An 18,976-nucleotide genomic window follows, 5' to 3' on the forward strand; every position below is an offset into this window, starting at 1 on the left:
AAGGACTGGGGATAGATGGTCATTTTTATCTCGAGCAAGGATCAGGGTCAAGGACAGGGAGTATGACCCCGGCCCAAATCCACCCAATTGCCATTCCTAACTATAAGGGATGTTTTAGTAAAACACAAACTGGAGGTTAAGTTTTAGTAAAAACATCAAAACCATAAGGAATATTTAAGTAGATGACCCTAAAAGAAATTTTAACTATAGAAGATGGCCAATCAATAATTCAACCTATTTGGGTCAAAATGTGTCCCTAATAATATATACATAGTAAAATAAAAATTAAAAAAATATGAAAATGACCAAAAGTATACAAATACAAAAAATATATATATATAGAAAATATTTGAATAATCCCTAATATTATATATTCATTATAGTAAGGCTCAGTTTAGAAGGAGTACAAATGCAAATATGTAGAGTGCCAAACCTTATATTTTGTATATATTTATACAGCATTTGTACTCTTTTCAAACTGAACCTAAATAAAAATAAATATGACAAATAAAAATAACTTTTATAAATATAAAAATATATAAATTTTATAAAAACATATTATTTATTATTATCATCATCATAAAAAATTACCACTGATTGCAATCAAACGACCCCTCTTAGCTCTTACAATAATATCGCTCTCTACATTGCGCAAGTGAACCCCTGTGTACGCTGTCACCATCCTCAGTGACCACCAACGTTCAGCCGGATTTGTTACCCACAAAGGCACAAAAGTATTCTAAGGAGTAAGGACACTACAGTCGCCCATTGGTAGTGTATTGTGGGTAATTAGGATGTGAGAAAAGTGTGTGGAGCGGAGACCAGAGTGGCGTAAACCTCCTCGTCATAACTCATAAGAATTAAGATGATAAGAATGTGAAAAAAATAATAATAAAAGTCAACACCAAACATGACATTAATCGCTCATTTGTGATTGTAAATTGTGAAAAGAAAGGAGGAATCGAAACTCGAGTTCGGACTTTGGAACGAATTGAAGCAATAACCAATTTCCAACGTTTTCTACTGGGCATTTAGTGGTAGGCACAGGTATTGGTTGTTTCTGGGAAACACCCACACCCCTCTCTTGGCTCTTGCCATCCAAATCCAATGAACCAACCCAGCATCGTCGTCATTTCTTTGATTCATTGATGGTGTTCCTCTGCCAACGCGATCGCTTACAGAAAACCCCTGAACATGAAGGTCATCCTGAAATCCAAATGCATAGAGAATCTAATGAAAACCTTCAAATTATTCCACTCAGGTAGAGGTAACTCAAAATTCAGAAACCCCCCCAAAACAAAATACTACTCAATGAGAGCAAAATTCATATCTGTTTGTTTGACGGTTCAGGTTCAGATGGTCAGAAGGAAGAGAACTTGGAGCAAATCGCAGTGCAGGAGCAAAAGCTCTTCTCTTTCGAGACCCTTGTCGCTGCAACCAGAGACTTTCACGTTGATAACAAGCTCGGCGAAGGCGGATTCGGTCCCGTCTACAAGGTAATTAAATTAATGAAAGCAGAAACTGTTGACGAAAGCGAAACTGTGAGTTTGTTTAGTGGTGGTTTTGATTTGTTTACAATTAAAGGATTAAAAGGAGGAAATCAATTAATTAATAGGGGAAGTTGGGGAATGGGAGGGAGATCGCAGTGAAGAAGCTGTCGCAGAGCTCCAGGCAAGGGACGAGGGAATTCATGAACGAGGCGAAGCTGCTGGCCCGAGTGCAGCACAGGAACGTTGTGAACCTCCTGGGATACTGCACCCACGGCGCAGAGAAGATCCTCGTCTACGAGTACCTTCCCCGTGAGAGCCTCGACAAATTCATTTTCGGTAAGCAACCAAACACTTCCTTCACCCCCTGAAAATTAAAATGACCAAAATGCCATCCAATTCCAATCTACCGCATAATCTACTTGGTAGAAGAATGGTACACCTAACACTTATTTGGGCGGTACGGATCTCCTGCTACCCACATCCTTCTGCCCTTCCTATTAAACCGATGACATAGTGACAGATGTCCCAATTTCGTTATGTACAGAAATTTCTATTTGAAAGTTGAAATATCTCCTCCCATCTATTCTATCCTTGCCATGGTTCATACAAGCTTATTTCAACCACTCGTCTCTCTCTCTCTCTCTCTTATCCTTTCAAACATAAAGTTTCAAGGATATTTTCAAACATAAGAGTCCAGATACAAAAGAGACTCATTAGTGTAATGGTTAAAGCATGTTGGTCTCCTATTTTTGCGATTTCACAATTTTAGATTACTCAATTTTACACAGTGAATTTTAGATTACTCAATGCGATTTCACAATGAATTCAGACTGAGCCCCTACCAAGTGTTTCGGGATTTAATTCTCATTCATATGGAAGCATTGCCCCTCCTATTTTTGCTTTGTAATGAATGCAAATAGAGCTCCTACCTCATCTTGACAACAAGAACTGGTTCTTATTGAAACCCAGACCAATTGTATAAGAGAAATATAAAGGTCTTCTTGTTTTGTTATTACTTTTGTAATATTTTTATGTTAAAAAAATAAATTTTATAGGTTGAACATAAGATAATTTTGGTTAAAAACTATTGTTCTATCAACGTATAAAAACAGTTTAGTATTTATTCTTATTTTTATTATTTTTTGTTAAGGTTATATATTATTAAAAATGAAAAAAAAAATTGAAGTTCTGTTATTATCATAGACAATTATAGGATATGCTTTTTTTTTCCAGTTTTTACCTTTTAGTTTTAATCTAGACACTCATCATGACTGTTGATGGGGCATTTCATCTCAACAGTGTTGAAATTTACGGTCAAACCGGATGGTCGGATCGGTTAACTTTTCACTCAGACAAAATTGTAGGTCCCTTGTACGGTCAAATTCTTTGCGTACAAAGAATAGTAGACTTGGTCAACAGCCTGATAAGCTAACTACATAGATTGTTAAATTATTTGTTTGAATTAATTGTTGATAGGTTAAATACTTAAATATGAATTTTTGTATTTTTAGTCATTTCTAATATCAACAAAAATAATTCATGCTTATTTTATTTAATATGATATATATTGTATGAAAGATATATCCATTGTTATACAATTTTTTTGCATTTTTTAAATTTTCTTATAAAACATTATAAATTGATCCATCTGATTTAGACAATTAAACAATTATCCTATCACTTATATAAAAAACGATTTCTTTTTTTAGTTGGTTTTAAAATAAACCACGCGTGATACTAACTCACGAATAAATTATCGCATAGTGGTCCTTGGTGAAATAAAATATAAATTCTATTTGGGGTAAATTACAAAGACCCCTTCGTACTTCTGTTGGGGCTGTGACAAAGACCCCCTATACTTTATTTTGCAATAAATACCTTTCTTATACGATGACCGTGAGACAAAAAAGACAGTTACAATATTTTTTACTCACTATATTACCACTATTCATCTTCTCCCACCTTATACACAAACAGTAGCGGCACTAATCTCATCTACCTCGGATTTTTTCAAATTTCTCTCTCCCAGATTTTATCAAATCCAAAGTGCATTATTCATGATACACCAACAGATCTGGAGGATAAAAATCCGCTACTGTTTGGGCTCATTCAAGTTACTCCACAACTTCACCCGACCCCGAAGCTTCTAAAACAGATTTCCGCAAAATATACAAAATCTTCCCTGCAACAATAAGCACCAACAAAATCAAAATCCCATTTTTTTATTTCCAGTCAAGCTCTCTTCACGATTTCATCACAAGATTTTTGACAGAGACACAAATACATACTTCCCCAGAAATTTGTGTTTTATAATTCATAAAATCTAAACGAGATTCAGATAATTAGAGAAACAAATATTCATGGGCTTACTGTATTAGAGGGTTCAGCCATCCCCCATATCTGTCCTCCAGCTCTTGTGGCCGGTTGTGATGATACAAGGTCACAAACGGTTCGATCCCTGCCTGACACAAGCCTAAATTTGTTAAAGACGATAAGAGAAACACAGGAGTCTAGGAGATTGTCTATCATACTGTTAGAATTCTAGTCTTGAGGTCTATCAGAGCAGATTTGGTTAGAATTAAATTCCAAGCCTCTAATTCACCTCTTAGTGGGAGATTGTCTATGATACTGTTATAGAACGCAATCCTCGTAGGATTAACGTCTCCAAACCTCCCTCCTACAGCATACTAGCAGCTTAGTTAAATGGGATTTATCATTTATGAAGAAGGTGCAGCTTGTCTATTATAGTGTTATAGAATGCGATCCCCGTAGGATTCACACCAGTGCACTCTGGATTTTTATCCTCCTGTTAGTGTATCATGAACATAGCACGCTGGATTTGAAAAAATCTGGGAGACAGAGAGGGAGAGAGAAATTTGAAATAATCTGAGGTAGATGAGATTAGAGCTACTACCGTTAGTGTATGAGGTCGGAGAAGACAAACAGTGTTTTTTCGTCCGAGGGTAATATGGGAATTAAAAATATTGTAACGGGTTTTTTGAACAAAAGGCTTACAGAATACAGAAGGGGGTCTTTGTCTCTCGGTCATAGTATAAATAAGGGGGTATTTATTACAAAACAAAATACAGGGGGTCTTTGTCACAGACCCCATAGTACAGGGGTCTTTGTCATTTACCCTTTTATTTAATAGAAAAATGTTAAATCCAAATATATATAAATTCCACTATGTTAAACGGCATTGACCGGTGTTTCTATTTTGACTTTTAATTTCAAGTTTTTCTAGTATCATATGTTTTTCCACAAATATTGGAATATAGATCTTTTGTTTTTTTGTTTTTCCTTCTGGATTGGGCCTATGGCCATCCCAACGGGGACCCAATTTCTCCAACCCGTGTTAGGAATGGGATTGTTTTTGCCGTGTGAAACCAAGACAGGGATTAATAGGAAGGGAAAATCTATGATACGAAAAAGTTATGGTATGAAAAGAGTTTTGACCAATCAAAACTCATTCATGATTTTTGATCAATCAAAACCTGTCGGAGATTGGGGATGGAGGATAACTTTTATCTCCATCAAAGATCAGGGATAGGAATAAGATTAATTTCAGAATCGGGATCGGGAAGGAATATGATTCTCACCCCGAACCCGCCCTATTGCTATTCCTACCCACTTCATGATAAATTGATATATTAGTACATGAGAAGTTGAGAACACAATCCCTTGAAAGTTGAATTCATACAGTGTTTGCCTCACGCCGATCTCACAACATGTCCTAGCCGCACACATCGAACATCTCCCCTACTTGTATTTATTATTTATTATTTATGCCCTTACGAGTAGATGTTCCCAATTCAGAGTGGGATATGGCTGTGTGAGATTGGTGTAGAGATCCCAATTCGTTGAAACCATACACCAAAGGATACGTAGTTGGAGTGTTGTGCATCGCACGCTAAAATTAAAAGATATTAATTGATGAACGGATGGATGTGACTGATAACGGTGATATTTGACGAATGGGTGGTAATGGTATTGCAGATTCAGAGAGGAAAAAGGTGCTGGATTGGGAGAGGAGGTTCCGTATAATCTCGGGGGTGGCCCGCGGCCTGCTTTACCTACACGAAGACTCCCATAGTCCCGTCATCCACCGTGACATCAAGGCCAGCAATATCCTATTGGATCAGAAGTGGGCCCCCAAGATCGCTGACTTCGGGATGGCCCGTCTTTTTCCTGAAGATCAGACGCACGTAAACACGCGCGTCGCGGGCACCAAGTACGTAAAGTTAGCTCAGCATCAGCTGCCTTTGTTTTCACTGGTTTTGTGTTGGTCATCAAGTTGGACGGTGTGGATGATGATTTGGATAAATTTGAATGCAGTGGATACATGGCTCCTGAGTATGTGATGCATGGAAGGCTGTCGGTGAAGGCGGACGTATTCAGCCTCGGAGTTTTGGTGCTTGAATTGATCAGCGGTCAAAGGAACTACACCTTCTCCCTCGATCTCGATTCGCAGAATCTACTGGATTGGGTGAGTCTTCATTTCTTATTGAAGTAGTTGTTTCTGTTTTCGGTATTAGAGTTGAACCCTTTCCATGGGGCCAAGGATATCAGTGGATCGGGTTAGATGGTAAATCCACATTACCAGACCCAATCACTTAGGATCGGGTCAGCCTTAACGGTTTTATGTTGAGGTGAAGTTGCACTGAACCTTCCGTCCCCCTCCTGTTTTTAGGAAAAACTTGCCCCTTTCGCATTGCTGCATTGCATTGATCCCTTTCTTGGTTGGGTCAGGGTCGGGTTTCGGGTCGGGATCTGGGGAGCCCATCCCCGACTCGTAACCCTTCAAGTGCAGCCTCTTTGAAAAATGGGTTTTGGATTCAGGATTCTGAATAAGTTGCCTCCAAAAATTTTAAGATAGGGCGAAAAACGGGTCCTACTAGTCAACTTCCTTGAATGTGAACAATACTACAGACTTGAATATTGCTTTCTTTTTCTTATTCTTTGAAATTAACTTTCACTTGTTCAAACAAACTAGTGATGGTAAAAAACATTAGACCATCATCAAAGTTTCAAAGTATGATACTTGATGTAAGATCCAATTTGATTGCTTCATGTTTGAAAGTGGATCACATTCAATTCAATAGTAGGGGGTGCAAGTTGGGTTTCAAGCCCAAATCTGATTGTCCAACTTGAGCCTAATCTGTACTAAAATTTAATACATTTGGGTTGGGTTTGGACCCAGACCAGGTTCAAGTTGCCCAAAGGTTAAGTTTAGGCCTGACCCAAAAATTACGAAAGTTCAAATTTTTGGGCTTATTAGTCCCAACTCGAGACTGAAAATTAAAGCCCAGCATAGAATTGCAGGCTGGGTCGGTTCAAGCAGCCCAAGCTGCAACCCATTCAATAGCGAAGGGGAAACCTGTTTTGCCTCTGTTCTGAGTCATATTCATTCTTAAATTGTGGACATCTAATTTATTTTGTTATTACTTCCAGGTTCTACCCAAATTATTGTCTATCCCCGGCTCTTCTGAACTCTTCAATTTATAAAAAAAATCGTATTCAACAGTGAATAATGAAAATGTTTTTTCTTTTCTTTTTATTGTTATAGGCATACAAGCTTTACAAGAAAAAAAGGAGGTTGGAGATCATGGATTCGGCATTAGCATCCTCTTCATCATCATCATCCATAGAACAAATTTCCATGTGCATACAAATAGGGTTATTATGCACTCAAGCCGATCCAGCCAAACGGCCTACCATGCGTCGTGTGGTGGTGATGCTGTCGAAGAATCCCGGTACCACCCTAGAAGAGCCTACCAAACCGGGTTGCCCCGGTTCTAGATATAGAAGAACTCTAAAGCCCGATGGGTCTTCTACTTTTGCCGTCGCTTCTGATTCTGGTTTCACCACCGAATCATCCTTTCCCTCCACCTTCAATTATTCTAGTAGTGCTTCCACATCTACTCTTAGCACCTCTGCTTCACATTCTCAGGGCAAAGGCAAACGTCCTATTCAAGGTTAACTAGGCTGCCTTTTCGCATTTTCGTTTGTGGATATATTGTTTTGCTCTTTTCTTCCTTTTTCAAGTTTTGCTTGGAGGGCATTTTATTACAGCTGAAGGGGTTATACTGAATGATTCATTGCTTTTTCATTTGGGCTGCATTTGGCATTTCTTATTTTAAGGATTTGTCTCCTTTTTGCTGTTAAAATGTCCCCATGGACATTGAGTTTTCAACAGCAAAAATGATATAAGTCCTTAAAGTAAGGAATGTCAAATGCAGCCTTAGTGATCAATAAGTCATTATACAGGTCATGAACTCCTTAATGGTTGAATGGCTTGTTAGATTGATATTTTTGAATTTTTTATTGTTTGACTATTTTGTTAGGATCAGGACAAAGTAATTATTCATTCAGTCTAGCCACTTCAATTGTCATCAAACAGCCCCCTCATTCTTTTTGCAAAATATACAGATGAGGATGTATTTGAATTTTCTTCTTTGTTTTTGTCATGTAAATTTGACTCAACACCTAATTAAATCAAAGTTGATAGGTGGTTTTTTCTTTATTTTTGTTGAAAGGCAACACCCACGTGCAGGCGGAATTTGATCCCAAGTCTTTGCTACGACCGTAAGGTTCAGTTTGGAAGGAGTACAAATGCAAATATGTTGAGTGCAAGACTTTATATTTTGTATTATTTTATATGTATTTTGCATTATACATATTTGCATTTGTACTATTTCCAAACTGAGCCTAAGGAGACCTTAGAAACCCGCTGGTTGGAACCTTGCAAGTTGATAGGTGTTAGGGCAGAATAGAATTTATTTGTGAATACTTTTCAAACCAAATTTGGCAGTGTTGCAAAACTATGAAGATGAGATTGAGATTTGCAAAGGAATGGATAGTTGAATCGTGCCACTTGGTCACTCTCCTTAAAACCTCTTTTACCCCTTACGGTGCAACCGGGTGATTGCAAATTGGTTACCAAGATAAAAATAGCTCATAGGCCACTGGCAAACATGCACTCGCTTACTAGACCTCCACGAACCACAAAGAGAATGCATAAGAAAGAAGATAGGCAGAGAAAGAGAGAGAGAGGATTTTAAAATTTTGAATCTCCCTCCAATAATCCCCCATAAAATTCAAAATTATAAGAAGATCGGACACCTAAACATCGTGGTGAGAGAAGTATTCATGGTGGTGTCTTTTGGACTTCAATCAACACTTGGGCATGACAAATTATGTTATAGAGTATGGGTAGAGTGAAACTCCTTCAACCTTTCCCTTTGTTGTAACTAGTTAATCTTCCAACCAACTCAAGTCACATTTCCTTAGTGGTTCTATTGTTTTGGAACATTTGAGCATTGGTCCCCTTTTGGAATTATGAGTGTTTTAAAGAGTTGACCCTTAGAGTTCTAATAGAAGTAGCCACACTTCACACTCACTTAAATCGATTATTTAGTATGCACTATAGACACTCTTCTTGACCGATTAAGAGTCTTACACTCACTCTCCTCATTCTGTAGTGTGCACAATCTTACTTTGGAATCTATAATGGGGCATGAATTGATAGTGCTTTCTTAAGTCATCTAGCGATTCATTTTTACCCATTCAACATAATTCCAAGGATCTCCTTTCACATACGTTAGGTTTCCATCACTAACGACTTATGTAACAGGCCTTAACCCTATTCCTACTGATGACTCATAAACCACTTTAGAAATCTGAGGTTTGTTAACGAATTTGTAAGGTTTTTTTAAGACCTTACAAAGTCTAACACAATTATACCTTCATTGAGGTATCGTTTTACCAAGTTGTGCCTTAGGCTGATGTGTCTTCTTTTACCGTTATACACTTTATTCTTGGCTCTATCTATTACTGCTAGACTATCACAATGTAGAGATATAGATGGAACTAGCCATGGCCAAAGTGGTATATTTGCCAGTAAGTTCCTTAGTCATTCTGCCTCAAACCCTACCAATTCTAATGCAATGAATTCGGCCTCCACTGTCGAACTTGTATTATAGGACAACTTTATTGATTTTCAAGAAACAACACCACCTCCTAGAATAAAGACATACCTACTAGTGGAAGTATTGTCCTTTGAATATAAAATCTAATTTGCATCAGTAAAACCTTCTAAAATAGGAGGAAAACCTAAATAATGCAAATCAAAGTTTATAGTTCTTTTTATGTATTTTAATAATCTTATTACGGCTTCCCAATGTTCATTCTTAAGATTATGAATATGTTGATTTAGTTTTCCAACTACTATTGTTATATCAAATCTTGTGCAATTCATTAAATATGGAATAGATCCAATTATACTTGCATATTCCTTTTGTGAAACATGTTCTCCTACATGTTTTCTTAAGTGAATACTACAGTCAAGTGGTGTCTTAACTACTTTACAATCATAATGTCCAAACTTATTAAATATAGCTTCCACATAGAGTGACTAAGAGAGAATAAAGTTTTGTTGTTGTTTATGAACTTTAATCCCTAGCATTATATCTGATTCACCCATGTCTTTAATGTCAAATTTGGACATTAAAAATTGTTTTATTTCTTTTACTATTTCTACACTTGTACTCATTATTAGCATATCACCAACATATAGGTAGATCATGACTTTTTTATCATTTACAAATTTGTTATAGATGCTTCTGTCAGAATCATTTCTACTATATCCATTCATCATTAACACATTATCAAACTTTTTGTGCCATTGTTTGGGAGCTTGTTTTAAGCCATACAAAGACTTAATCAGCTTACATACTTTGTTCTTTTGTCCTAGTACTATGAAGCCTTTAAATTGCTTAATACATATTTTATTCCTCTAGTTCTTCATTTAAGAAAGTTATTTTTACATTCATTTGATAGACTACCAATTTGTAAATTGATGCTATGACAAATAAGACTCTAATGGTAGTTAACTTTGCAACAAGGGAATATGTGTCAAAGAAATCTACATCTTTCTTTTGTCTGAAGCTTTTAGCAATTAATCTAGCTTTGCATTTATCTATGGTACCATCTGATTTTAGTTTCTCAAATATCATCTTATAGTTTAGTGCCTTAGTTCCATGTGGGATATCTAAAAGTTTCCATGTGTGATTAGTGACTAAAGAGTCTATTTCACTTTTTATGTCTTTTTTATAGAATAATGTATCAAAGAAAGTTATGGCTTCCTGATAAGTTACTAGGTCTTTGTCTATCAGAAATGTGAACACTCCATCACCCAAGTTTGTATCTTTTCTTTGTCTTTTATCTCTCCTTAAGTTTGATTCTTGATTCGTAAAATAGGTGTTTCCTTGACTAAGTAAAATACTGACTCCTTGAGCATTTAACTCTTGTTCTTGGTTTCTGTTATAAACTTGGGGAAGTTCCCTATTTATTGTTTTTTTTTCTCCATGGAAAGATATGCTCAAAGAATTATGCATCTTAGGACTCAACTATTATGTTGTATTATACAACATTATCAATAGTTTTAACTACAAGGAATTGATAATCTACATTGTTTTGTACATATCCAATGAATAGACAGTCATAGGTTTTTTGTCTCAATTTCTTTCTTTTAGGTTCATGTATTCTAGTCTTTGCTAAGCCACCCCAAACTTTTAAGTAGTTCAAACTAAGTTTCTTGTTATACCAAATTTCAAATGGTATTTGTCCTTTCTTCTTCGGAGGTATTCTATTATATAGGTCACAAGCTGTTAGGATTGCTTCCCCCCACAAGTTCAAAAATGCACCTAAACTAATTAATATAGGATTCATTATTTTTTTTAATGTTCTATTGAGTCTTTCTGCAACTCAATTAAATTCAAGTTGGTAAGGGTTGTGGTTTCATTTATAATTTCATTTTCTTCAAAGAATTTCTTGATGATTTCTTTATCATACTCAGTCCCTCTATTTGTTCCAAGTCTTTTTTATTTTATTTTCCAACTAAATTTTTACTCTAATCTTGTTTGTTATAAAAGCTTGTTCAACCTCATCTTTTGATCTAAATAAAACAACTTTTGCATATCTAGAGAAGTCATCTTTGAAAATTATATAATATCATTTTCCTCTTTTAGCTTCATGAAACTTAAGATTCCCTAAATTACTGTGTACAAATTGTAGTAATTCGGATTCTTTTTCTACACTTTTATAAGGTTTTTTAGTAAATTTTGCTTCTACACATATTTGGCATTTTTTACTTGTAAAATTTATAGGAACATTCAACACTCTTAATTTGCATAATCATTTTAAATAAGAAGCACTACGATGCCCTAATCTAACATACTAAATATCAAATGATTCAATAATACAAGTAGAAGAAGAATCATTCTTATTCATAATAATATTAGAAATATTCAACACAAATAATCCACCAACATTATATCATTTTCCAATAAATAAATTATTTTTAGTTAGCATGGCTTTGTTTGTTTCAAATGTGAGTTTCAGTATTACTTTGTTGATGAATGCACCTAATACTAAGCTTTTCTTGATTTTTGGCACATGCAACACATCATTTAGCATTAGGATCTTTCCTAAAGTCAGCTTTAGGAGTACTTTTCCTTTGTTAATGACCTTTAAAATTTGTAAGTTTCCCATGAAAAATTGCTCTCCTTCGATTTAAGTTGTGTACTCAAAAAATGAATAACATGTTCTACATATGTACTTGGTAGCACCCGTATCCAACCCACTCATTTGATTTATCAACCAAGTTTTCTTCGGTAATCATTGTTGCAATGACATATTTAGATAAGTTGACATTTGGTTTCCCAAAGTCTTTCTTGTTTTGGTAATGGGAATCCTTCTTGTAGTGGCTAGGTTTGCCACATACAACATTTTCCTTTGTTTTGATGCTTCTTGAATTCCTGGTCATTTTTTACATTCAAATTCTTTCTGAATTTTGTAGTCATTTTCACCACCAGATTGGTTTTAGAAATCTAATTTTTTTTTCTCACTTTCATTTTTCTTTTTATTTTGTTATTCTATTTTGATTTGGACCACTATTTGGTCCAAAGTAATGTCATTTCTCTTGTGCTTCATACTTGTTTTGAAATCATTCCATGTATGTGGCAATTTTTCTATGAGAGAATTGACAACAAATTCATTTGACAGTATCATGCATTCATTTACTAGCTCCCCCACAAGCAATTGAAACCCATTTATTTGGAAAGACACATCAATGTCTTCTTTCATGGTAAAATGCAAAAAATTGACAATCACATATTTTTTATTTTCAACATTTTCCAGAGCATATTTGTTGTCCAAAGCATTCCAAATTTTATAGGTAAAGTTGTAGGATGAGTAAACATTGTACAATTCATTGGACAGGCAATTCAGTATATGGTTCTTGTAGAGGTGGTCAGTTGTAATCTAGTGTTCTGCAACAATAGAATGTTGTTGCAAAACATGGAGGAACCAACACATTCTATTGTTAGTATTCAGTATCTCATGATGGGGTTAGCAGAGATAGGTTCCATAAATGCAATTTTAAAATTGTTGAAAAATAATAATAAATAAGGCAAAATAGAACATATCTGTGAACCCTTTCCAAACCAAATTCAACAGTGTTGCAGAACTATGAAGACGAGATTGAGAATTACGGAGAAAGGGAGGGCTAAGTCGTGCCACTTGGTCCCTCTCCTTAAAAATACATTTGTCCACTCGCTTACCCGAATGGACACAGATGTATCCTTTCAAAGAGAAGTGCCTCTCCAAAACAATGCAACAAGGCACTTGCTCGAAGAGACACAAAAATACAAAACGAACAAGTAGAAGAAGACATAAACATTTTAAACAGAACTTTGAAATTCAAAAGTCAAAGTAGTTTAAACTAGTTAAAGGAAAAAAACCGTTTCAGTGTATAGTGCATTTACCCGCGTCTCAACCTAGCTTGGTGTGTGAATGTGTGAGAAGCACCCCCAAACCCCCTCACATGCATGTAGAGATATATATTGTTCTCCTCCTATGGGTCCTTACCCATAGGGAGAGCAATCCTAGTAATATACTCCAAGCCAATTCTTTTTCCAAGCAATGTGAGACAAGAGTCTCTTACATGCAAGAGGAGGGAAGAGAGAAAAGACAAAACTAAAACAAAAGGAGAGAGAGAGGAGATTCTTGAAAATTTGAATCTCTCAATCAATCAATGAGTCTATCAACAAATAGGTTTTCAATTGTCAGCTAAAAGTTAGCTTAGTTGGTACTAGGGGTGTCAATGGACCAGTTTTGGTTTGGATCCAATCCGATCCAAACCTTATCAAATTAGATTTGGAGGGTCTATTATAATTATTGGATTAGGCCAACCCAAAATAAATTGGTCCATAATCTTATTGGTTTGAATTAGACATAAACCAAAATTTCAATAATCCGATCATGAGGCCAAACCCTTGTCCAATTTGAAATCAATCAAAACTAAAGACAACACAAAATCACTTTTATGAAATCACTTTTATAAAAATACTTTTACAGAAGCATTTTTACAAAAATACTTTTATGAAAACACTTTTTACAAAAGTAATTTTATAAAAGCACTTATACAAAATCACTTTAATAAAAGCACTTTTACGAAAGCACTTTTACAAAAAAAACTTACGAAAGTACTTTTATGAAAGCACTTTTATAGAAGTACTTTTATAAAAGCACTTTTACAAAAGCACTTTTAAAAAATCACTTTTATGAAAGAACTTTTGCAAAAGCACTTTTATAAAATGTATTTTTATGAAAGTACTTTTATAAAAACACTTACAAAAGTACTTTTAGGAAAACAGTTTTATGAAAGTACTTTTATAAAAGTCTATGGAAGTACTTTTCGAAAAGTGATTTTACAAAAGTACTTTTATAAAAGCACTTTTCCGAAGTTATTTTGAAAAGTACCTTTATAAAACACTTCTACGGAAGTACTTTTATAAAAACACTTCTACGAAATTACTTTTTATAAAAGTACATTTACAAAAGCACTTTTATAAAAGTCTAAGGAAGTACGTTTTGAAAAGTGATTTTATAAAAGTATTTTTGTAAAAGTAATTTTACAAAAGCACTTTTATAAAACCATTTTTTTGATGTACTTTCAATAAAGTGCTTTTGTAAAAGCACATTATGAAAATTTATAAAAGTACTTTTATAAAAACACTTTTCTGAACTACTTTCAGTAAAGTGCTTTTGTAAAAGCACTTTTATGAAAATATTTTTATCAAAATACTTTTACAAAAGTGCTTTTTCAATGCTAAAAGTGCTTTTATATAATTTTTTGATATTTCATTCGGTTTGGATTGGATCCAATCCAATCCATTGACATTTTAATGGATTGGATTGGGTCCAATCCATTTACAAGTGGACTCACATTGGATTGGACCAGGCTGGACCAAATCCATCCAATTGACACCTCTAGTTGGTACTTTAGCTGGTTTATGTGGGTTCACATTGACGCCCCACATGCACATCTCAACGTGCATTGGATATCTCCCTAAAGTTGTCATTGGAAGATGTTACCAATACACGATTGGGATGTGTTGTGGGGTGCAAATGTGAATTCTGCAACCACTAGCTTTGGGGAGGGGGGTTACTAGTGTGGTGTTGAACTATTCAAACGGCCCACATGGAGTATTCCAGCAATATCGCCAAAATTCAAAAAAAAAAAAAAAAGACTTTCAGTCAAATAGTCTAGGATTCTCTTTGCTCATGCAAAATGAAAGCCTAGATCTCCTGTAATCCAAGACTCTATGCACAAAGCTTCCTATCGTAGCTGGGATTCCTATTTGTAGCAATATTTAGGCCTTGTTCGCTTTTTGGTAAGTTACTTACCCGGGTAAATGCAGTTACCTGGGTAAGTTTTTTCTGGGAAACACTTACACGGGTAAGTGTATTTACCCATGTTCTTTTATTTCTCATGTAAATAAGATAATGACCATTTTAACCATAAAAATCCATTATTAAAAATGGCATTTTTGTCTCATTCAAGTGTTGGCAGCTTTTTCCCTAGGTGGGAAAGTGATACTTACGAAAATAAACTTGTATTGGTCCCCACATAAATCTGAAAAAAGAATATGGGATTCTTGGTCAATGGAAACCAAAATCCCATTGATCAACTTTCCCCCCTCTCAGAATCCGAAAAAAGAACGCCCCCTTTCTGTACATATATATTAAATTCATGGAGAGAAATTTCCAATATGTGACTGGATTTCTATGTTAGAGTGAGTGTGTACAAAGTTTTTACTTGTAAGGAATCCTGGAATAAGAACTTGAATCTCTTAAAAGCAATAACTCTACACATATAGCATTGTGCATACATTGGGATAACTCCCAAACACATATATACTAAACACATACATTGGGATAGCACAGAAATCTAGATTTTGTTAATGTGTTAGCATGATTTTATTGGGCACTTAAATAATTTTTATTAAAATTATTAATGAATTTATAATTTATTAAATAATAATATAAAAATATATTAATTAAATGTGTAATACATATAAATTACTAAATGTGTAAATAATATTACTAAAAAGTAATACATATAAAATAATTATAATATAATAAAAAAGACATTTAAAAATTATTAATTTTTGAAACAATAAAATGGTAAATTATTAATGAATAATACTTACGACATATAATTAACCAATTAATGCTAAGTAATTGAGAATATTCAGAATGCATTACTAAAAGATGTAACATGTATTACAATTACTTATTATAATAAATTTAGAATAACTCAACCCAAGCCCAACCCTAATCATTGAACCCAAACCTTAAGAACTGGAGTGTGCCCCTTATAACAGGTTCAGCAAAGGAACTGATCCGAGACGCAAGCCCTTGGAGCAGCTAAAATACAGCAAGGGATAGGTTGAGAATTAGTAAGAACTGGAGTGTGCCCCTTATAACAGGTTCAGCCTCTAATATTCTTTTACGCATTCAATGCTGGGAACATTACAGAAGAAGACAAGTGTCATCATTTAGTCTATACTAGGCTAAATGGTCTACTATTGACCGAGTAAGAACTGGAGTGGATCTGGTCAACAGCATAGAGATCATTATTTGTTCTCTATAAACATGTGGCTTATCTCATAGCCATAGCCATTGGATTTTCCAAATATGTTGAGAATTAGTAAGTAAAGGCCTGTGACCACTCTTCCAACATTTTGAGAGACAAACACATGACCAACTGAGCATCTAACCAACTAAAATCCTGTAATCGGTTATGATTTGTTTTATACGCCATGGCCGAAGGGGAGTATAAAACTCTCCTCAAACAGGGTCTTCACAACATTAAGATCATCTCTCTCCCTCTCGCTATGATAATTCAACATAAACCCAACTCCAGGATTTCCAACAAACCATTGCTTCAGGTTTCCTCCACTGAACTCTTGGCCTCCTGGGTCTCATTAAAGCTCGATCCACTATACAAAATTTCCAAATTTCGATGAGAGTCAAATTGCAATCCTCAACCCAGAAGCTGTGCCGAGTTGGTGCCGATCTGGTCAACAGCATAGCAATTGCATCAATTTCATTGCAAACTTGTTTAGAAAATTGGGTTCCAGCGCCATGTACGTAGTAGGTAGGAATAAAGAAAAGTGTAGTGTTAATTAGAGTCATTCAGCCAGCATGAGAAAAACAGATGGCTTTCCAGCCGTGTACAAGGGTTTACAACATGTTTGTAGTTGCACTCTTCCCAAAATAAGAAACAATGTTATTTTGAATTCTTTTATTAGTGGTGTGGCTTAAAACAATAAATGACTTATCAAAATTAACTTCTTGTCCCAACCGGAAAAGAGGTGATTTAGCCTGTCTATTCCCACACCAAAAATATAGTGATAATCTAATTGTTGCATAAACATACGGGATACCAGTGTTTTCAAAACTGGACCGAATCGGAAAAGTCAGGAATTAATCATCTGACAAGTTCCGTTTTTTACTTTAAAATCGCTTTTTAATAAAAAACTGTTGATTTAGTCAGCAGAATTTGCTCGTTCAGACCGTTTGACCTAGGAACCGATCCCTATAATGGTTCTCTATCCTGTCCGGTTTCAAAAACCTTACGAGATACAATATCAATATTCATTATAATTAAAGGGATATGGTGAAAGCACGCAACCATGATTAAGACCCTGCTGTGGTTTAAAAGGTATAGAAGCAACGTTTTCGAACCGCCATTGATCCGGACAGTCAGACCGTTCAGCCTGGGAACTGTCCAAGCAACTGATACCATTTTACCCAAAACTTAGAATCTGGTCAAAAACCGTTGAAAAAGTTAACAAATCATTGACTCAGATGGTTGAACCGTTGACCCATCAATCCGTTCAACGGTTTTTAATTATTTTTAATTTTTTAATTATTTTTAATTTTTCCATCAGAATGGGCCGTCCATTCAAACCGATACCATTTTAAAACATTAGATAGAAAGCTTGTTGTTAACCAATAAAAGGAAAGAAGTGGTAGACACCAAACTTGGCTTTCTACCTATTCTAATTTGAGTAGAAAGCCGCCGAACTTAACTTGCTTTTTCCCCAGGAAATGAACCACTTCTTCTGCAATCACACGGTTCAGATTTGTTTTCCTAGTGTAAAGGCATTTTGCATGGGTGATATGAGTTGAGGAAGAAGACTGAAGAATCCTCTACAAACTTCACCTTCTGTATATGTAAGGGCTGTTTTTGTTACTTTAAATAACTAGTAATTAAGCATGCAATGTGAGATTTTTTTTTCTTCATATTAATTATTTGAATTTTAGATACACCATAGTGAAGATAGAAATTCAAAAGTAACAAAAGTAACCATATGATTAAAACTAAACTTAAATGCTTGTTATAAATGAGCACATCCATTATATGTAGAAATTTTAGGGAAAGTTTTTATATTTTACGTACCTTTATTTTTATGTCAGCCAAAAAATAAAAAAAAAAATCATATTTTCAAGACAAAATTTGGAGTACAGATATTGTTTGATTTATGAAAGAGGTTGATTTTTGCAGATCTATCATCCATGGTCCTTGATCTCATCTTTCAATAAGCATACCAATTTATTTCTTCGTATAGTCCACTGCTTAGTCAAACACGGATAGGCTAAGACTGAAAAGTTCAAGATTGACTGATTGAATCACTTTATTGGATTAGTAGTGTGACCAAGGGCATAGATTGTTTCCAAATGTTTTCCACAAAATTCTGTACTTTTTCATTTTTTGTGTTTTATCTTTTTTTAATATTTATATTTCAATTATGACGTCATGAGTTTCTTTGAAAAGTTGGACCATTGACCCACCATTTAAATAAGAAAATAGCTTTGCTTTCAGATTAGTTTTAAGTTGTTATATATTTCATCTACCTTATATAAACAATTTCTGCTTATCATACTTAATTTTTGTTTGACATAATTAATATATAATTTTTTTATATATTCTTTTTATTACTTATAAGTTTTTTATTTTTTAAAGATTTACTATTAGCTATCATATCATCGATTAATCCTTTTGACCCAAACCACTTACCCACCACCTAAAAAGAAAAATAGTTTTATTTCTATATTAACATTAAGTTTTGTAT

The 18,976-nt window shown here is 34.7% G+C and overlaps 1 protein-coding gene across 2 annotated transcripts; it reads left to right on the forward strand.

Moving 5' to 3' along the window:
- Nucleotides 1–922: 922 nt before the first annotated feature.
- On the forward strand, nucleotides 923–8,013 carry LOC148863892 (cysteine-rich receptor-like protein kinase 43). Of its 2 annotated transcripts, none has more exons than XM_088975321.1 (6): nucleotides 923–1,267; nucleotides 1,351–1,496; nucleotides 1,616–1,826; nucleotides 5,487–5,721; nucleotides 5,826–5,976; nucleotides 7,057–8,013. In XM_088975321.1, the coding sequence occupies exons 1-6, from the start codon at nucleotides 1,195–1,197 to the stop codon at nucleotides 7,468–7,470; spliced, it is 1,230 nt and encodes a 409-aa protein (XP_088831447.1). In that variant the 5' UTR covers nucleotides 923–1,194; the 3' UTR covers nucleotides 7,471–8,013. The 2 variants fall into 2 exon arrangements, with proteins under 2 accessions (XP_088831447.1, XP_088831448.1); XM_088975322.1 differs by having other exon boundaries at nucleotides 923–1,261.
- The last annotated feature ends 10,963 nt before the right edge of the window (nucleotides 8,014–18,976 follow it).

This window comes from Nelumbo lutea, chromosome 3 (genome assembly GCF_056320005.1).
Source record: "Nelumbo lutea isolate HS-2025 chromosome 3, American lotus-T2T, whole genome shotgun sequence".
Classification (NCBI taxonomy): domain Eukaryota; kingdom Viridiplantae; phylum Streptophyta; class Magnoliopsida; order Proteales; family Nelumbonaceae; genus Nelumbo; species Nelumbo lutea.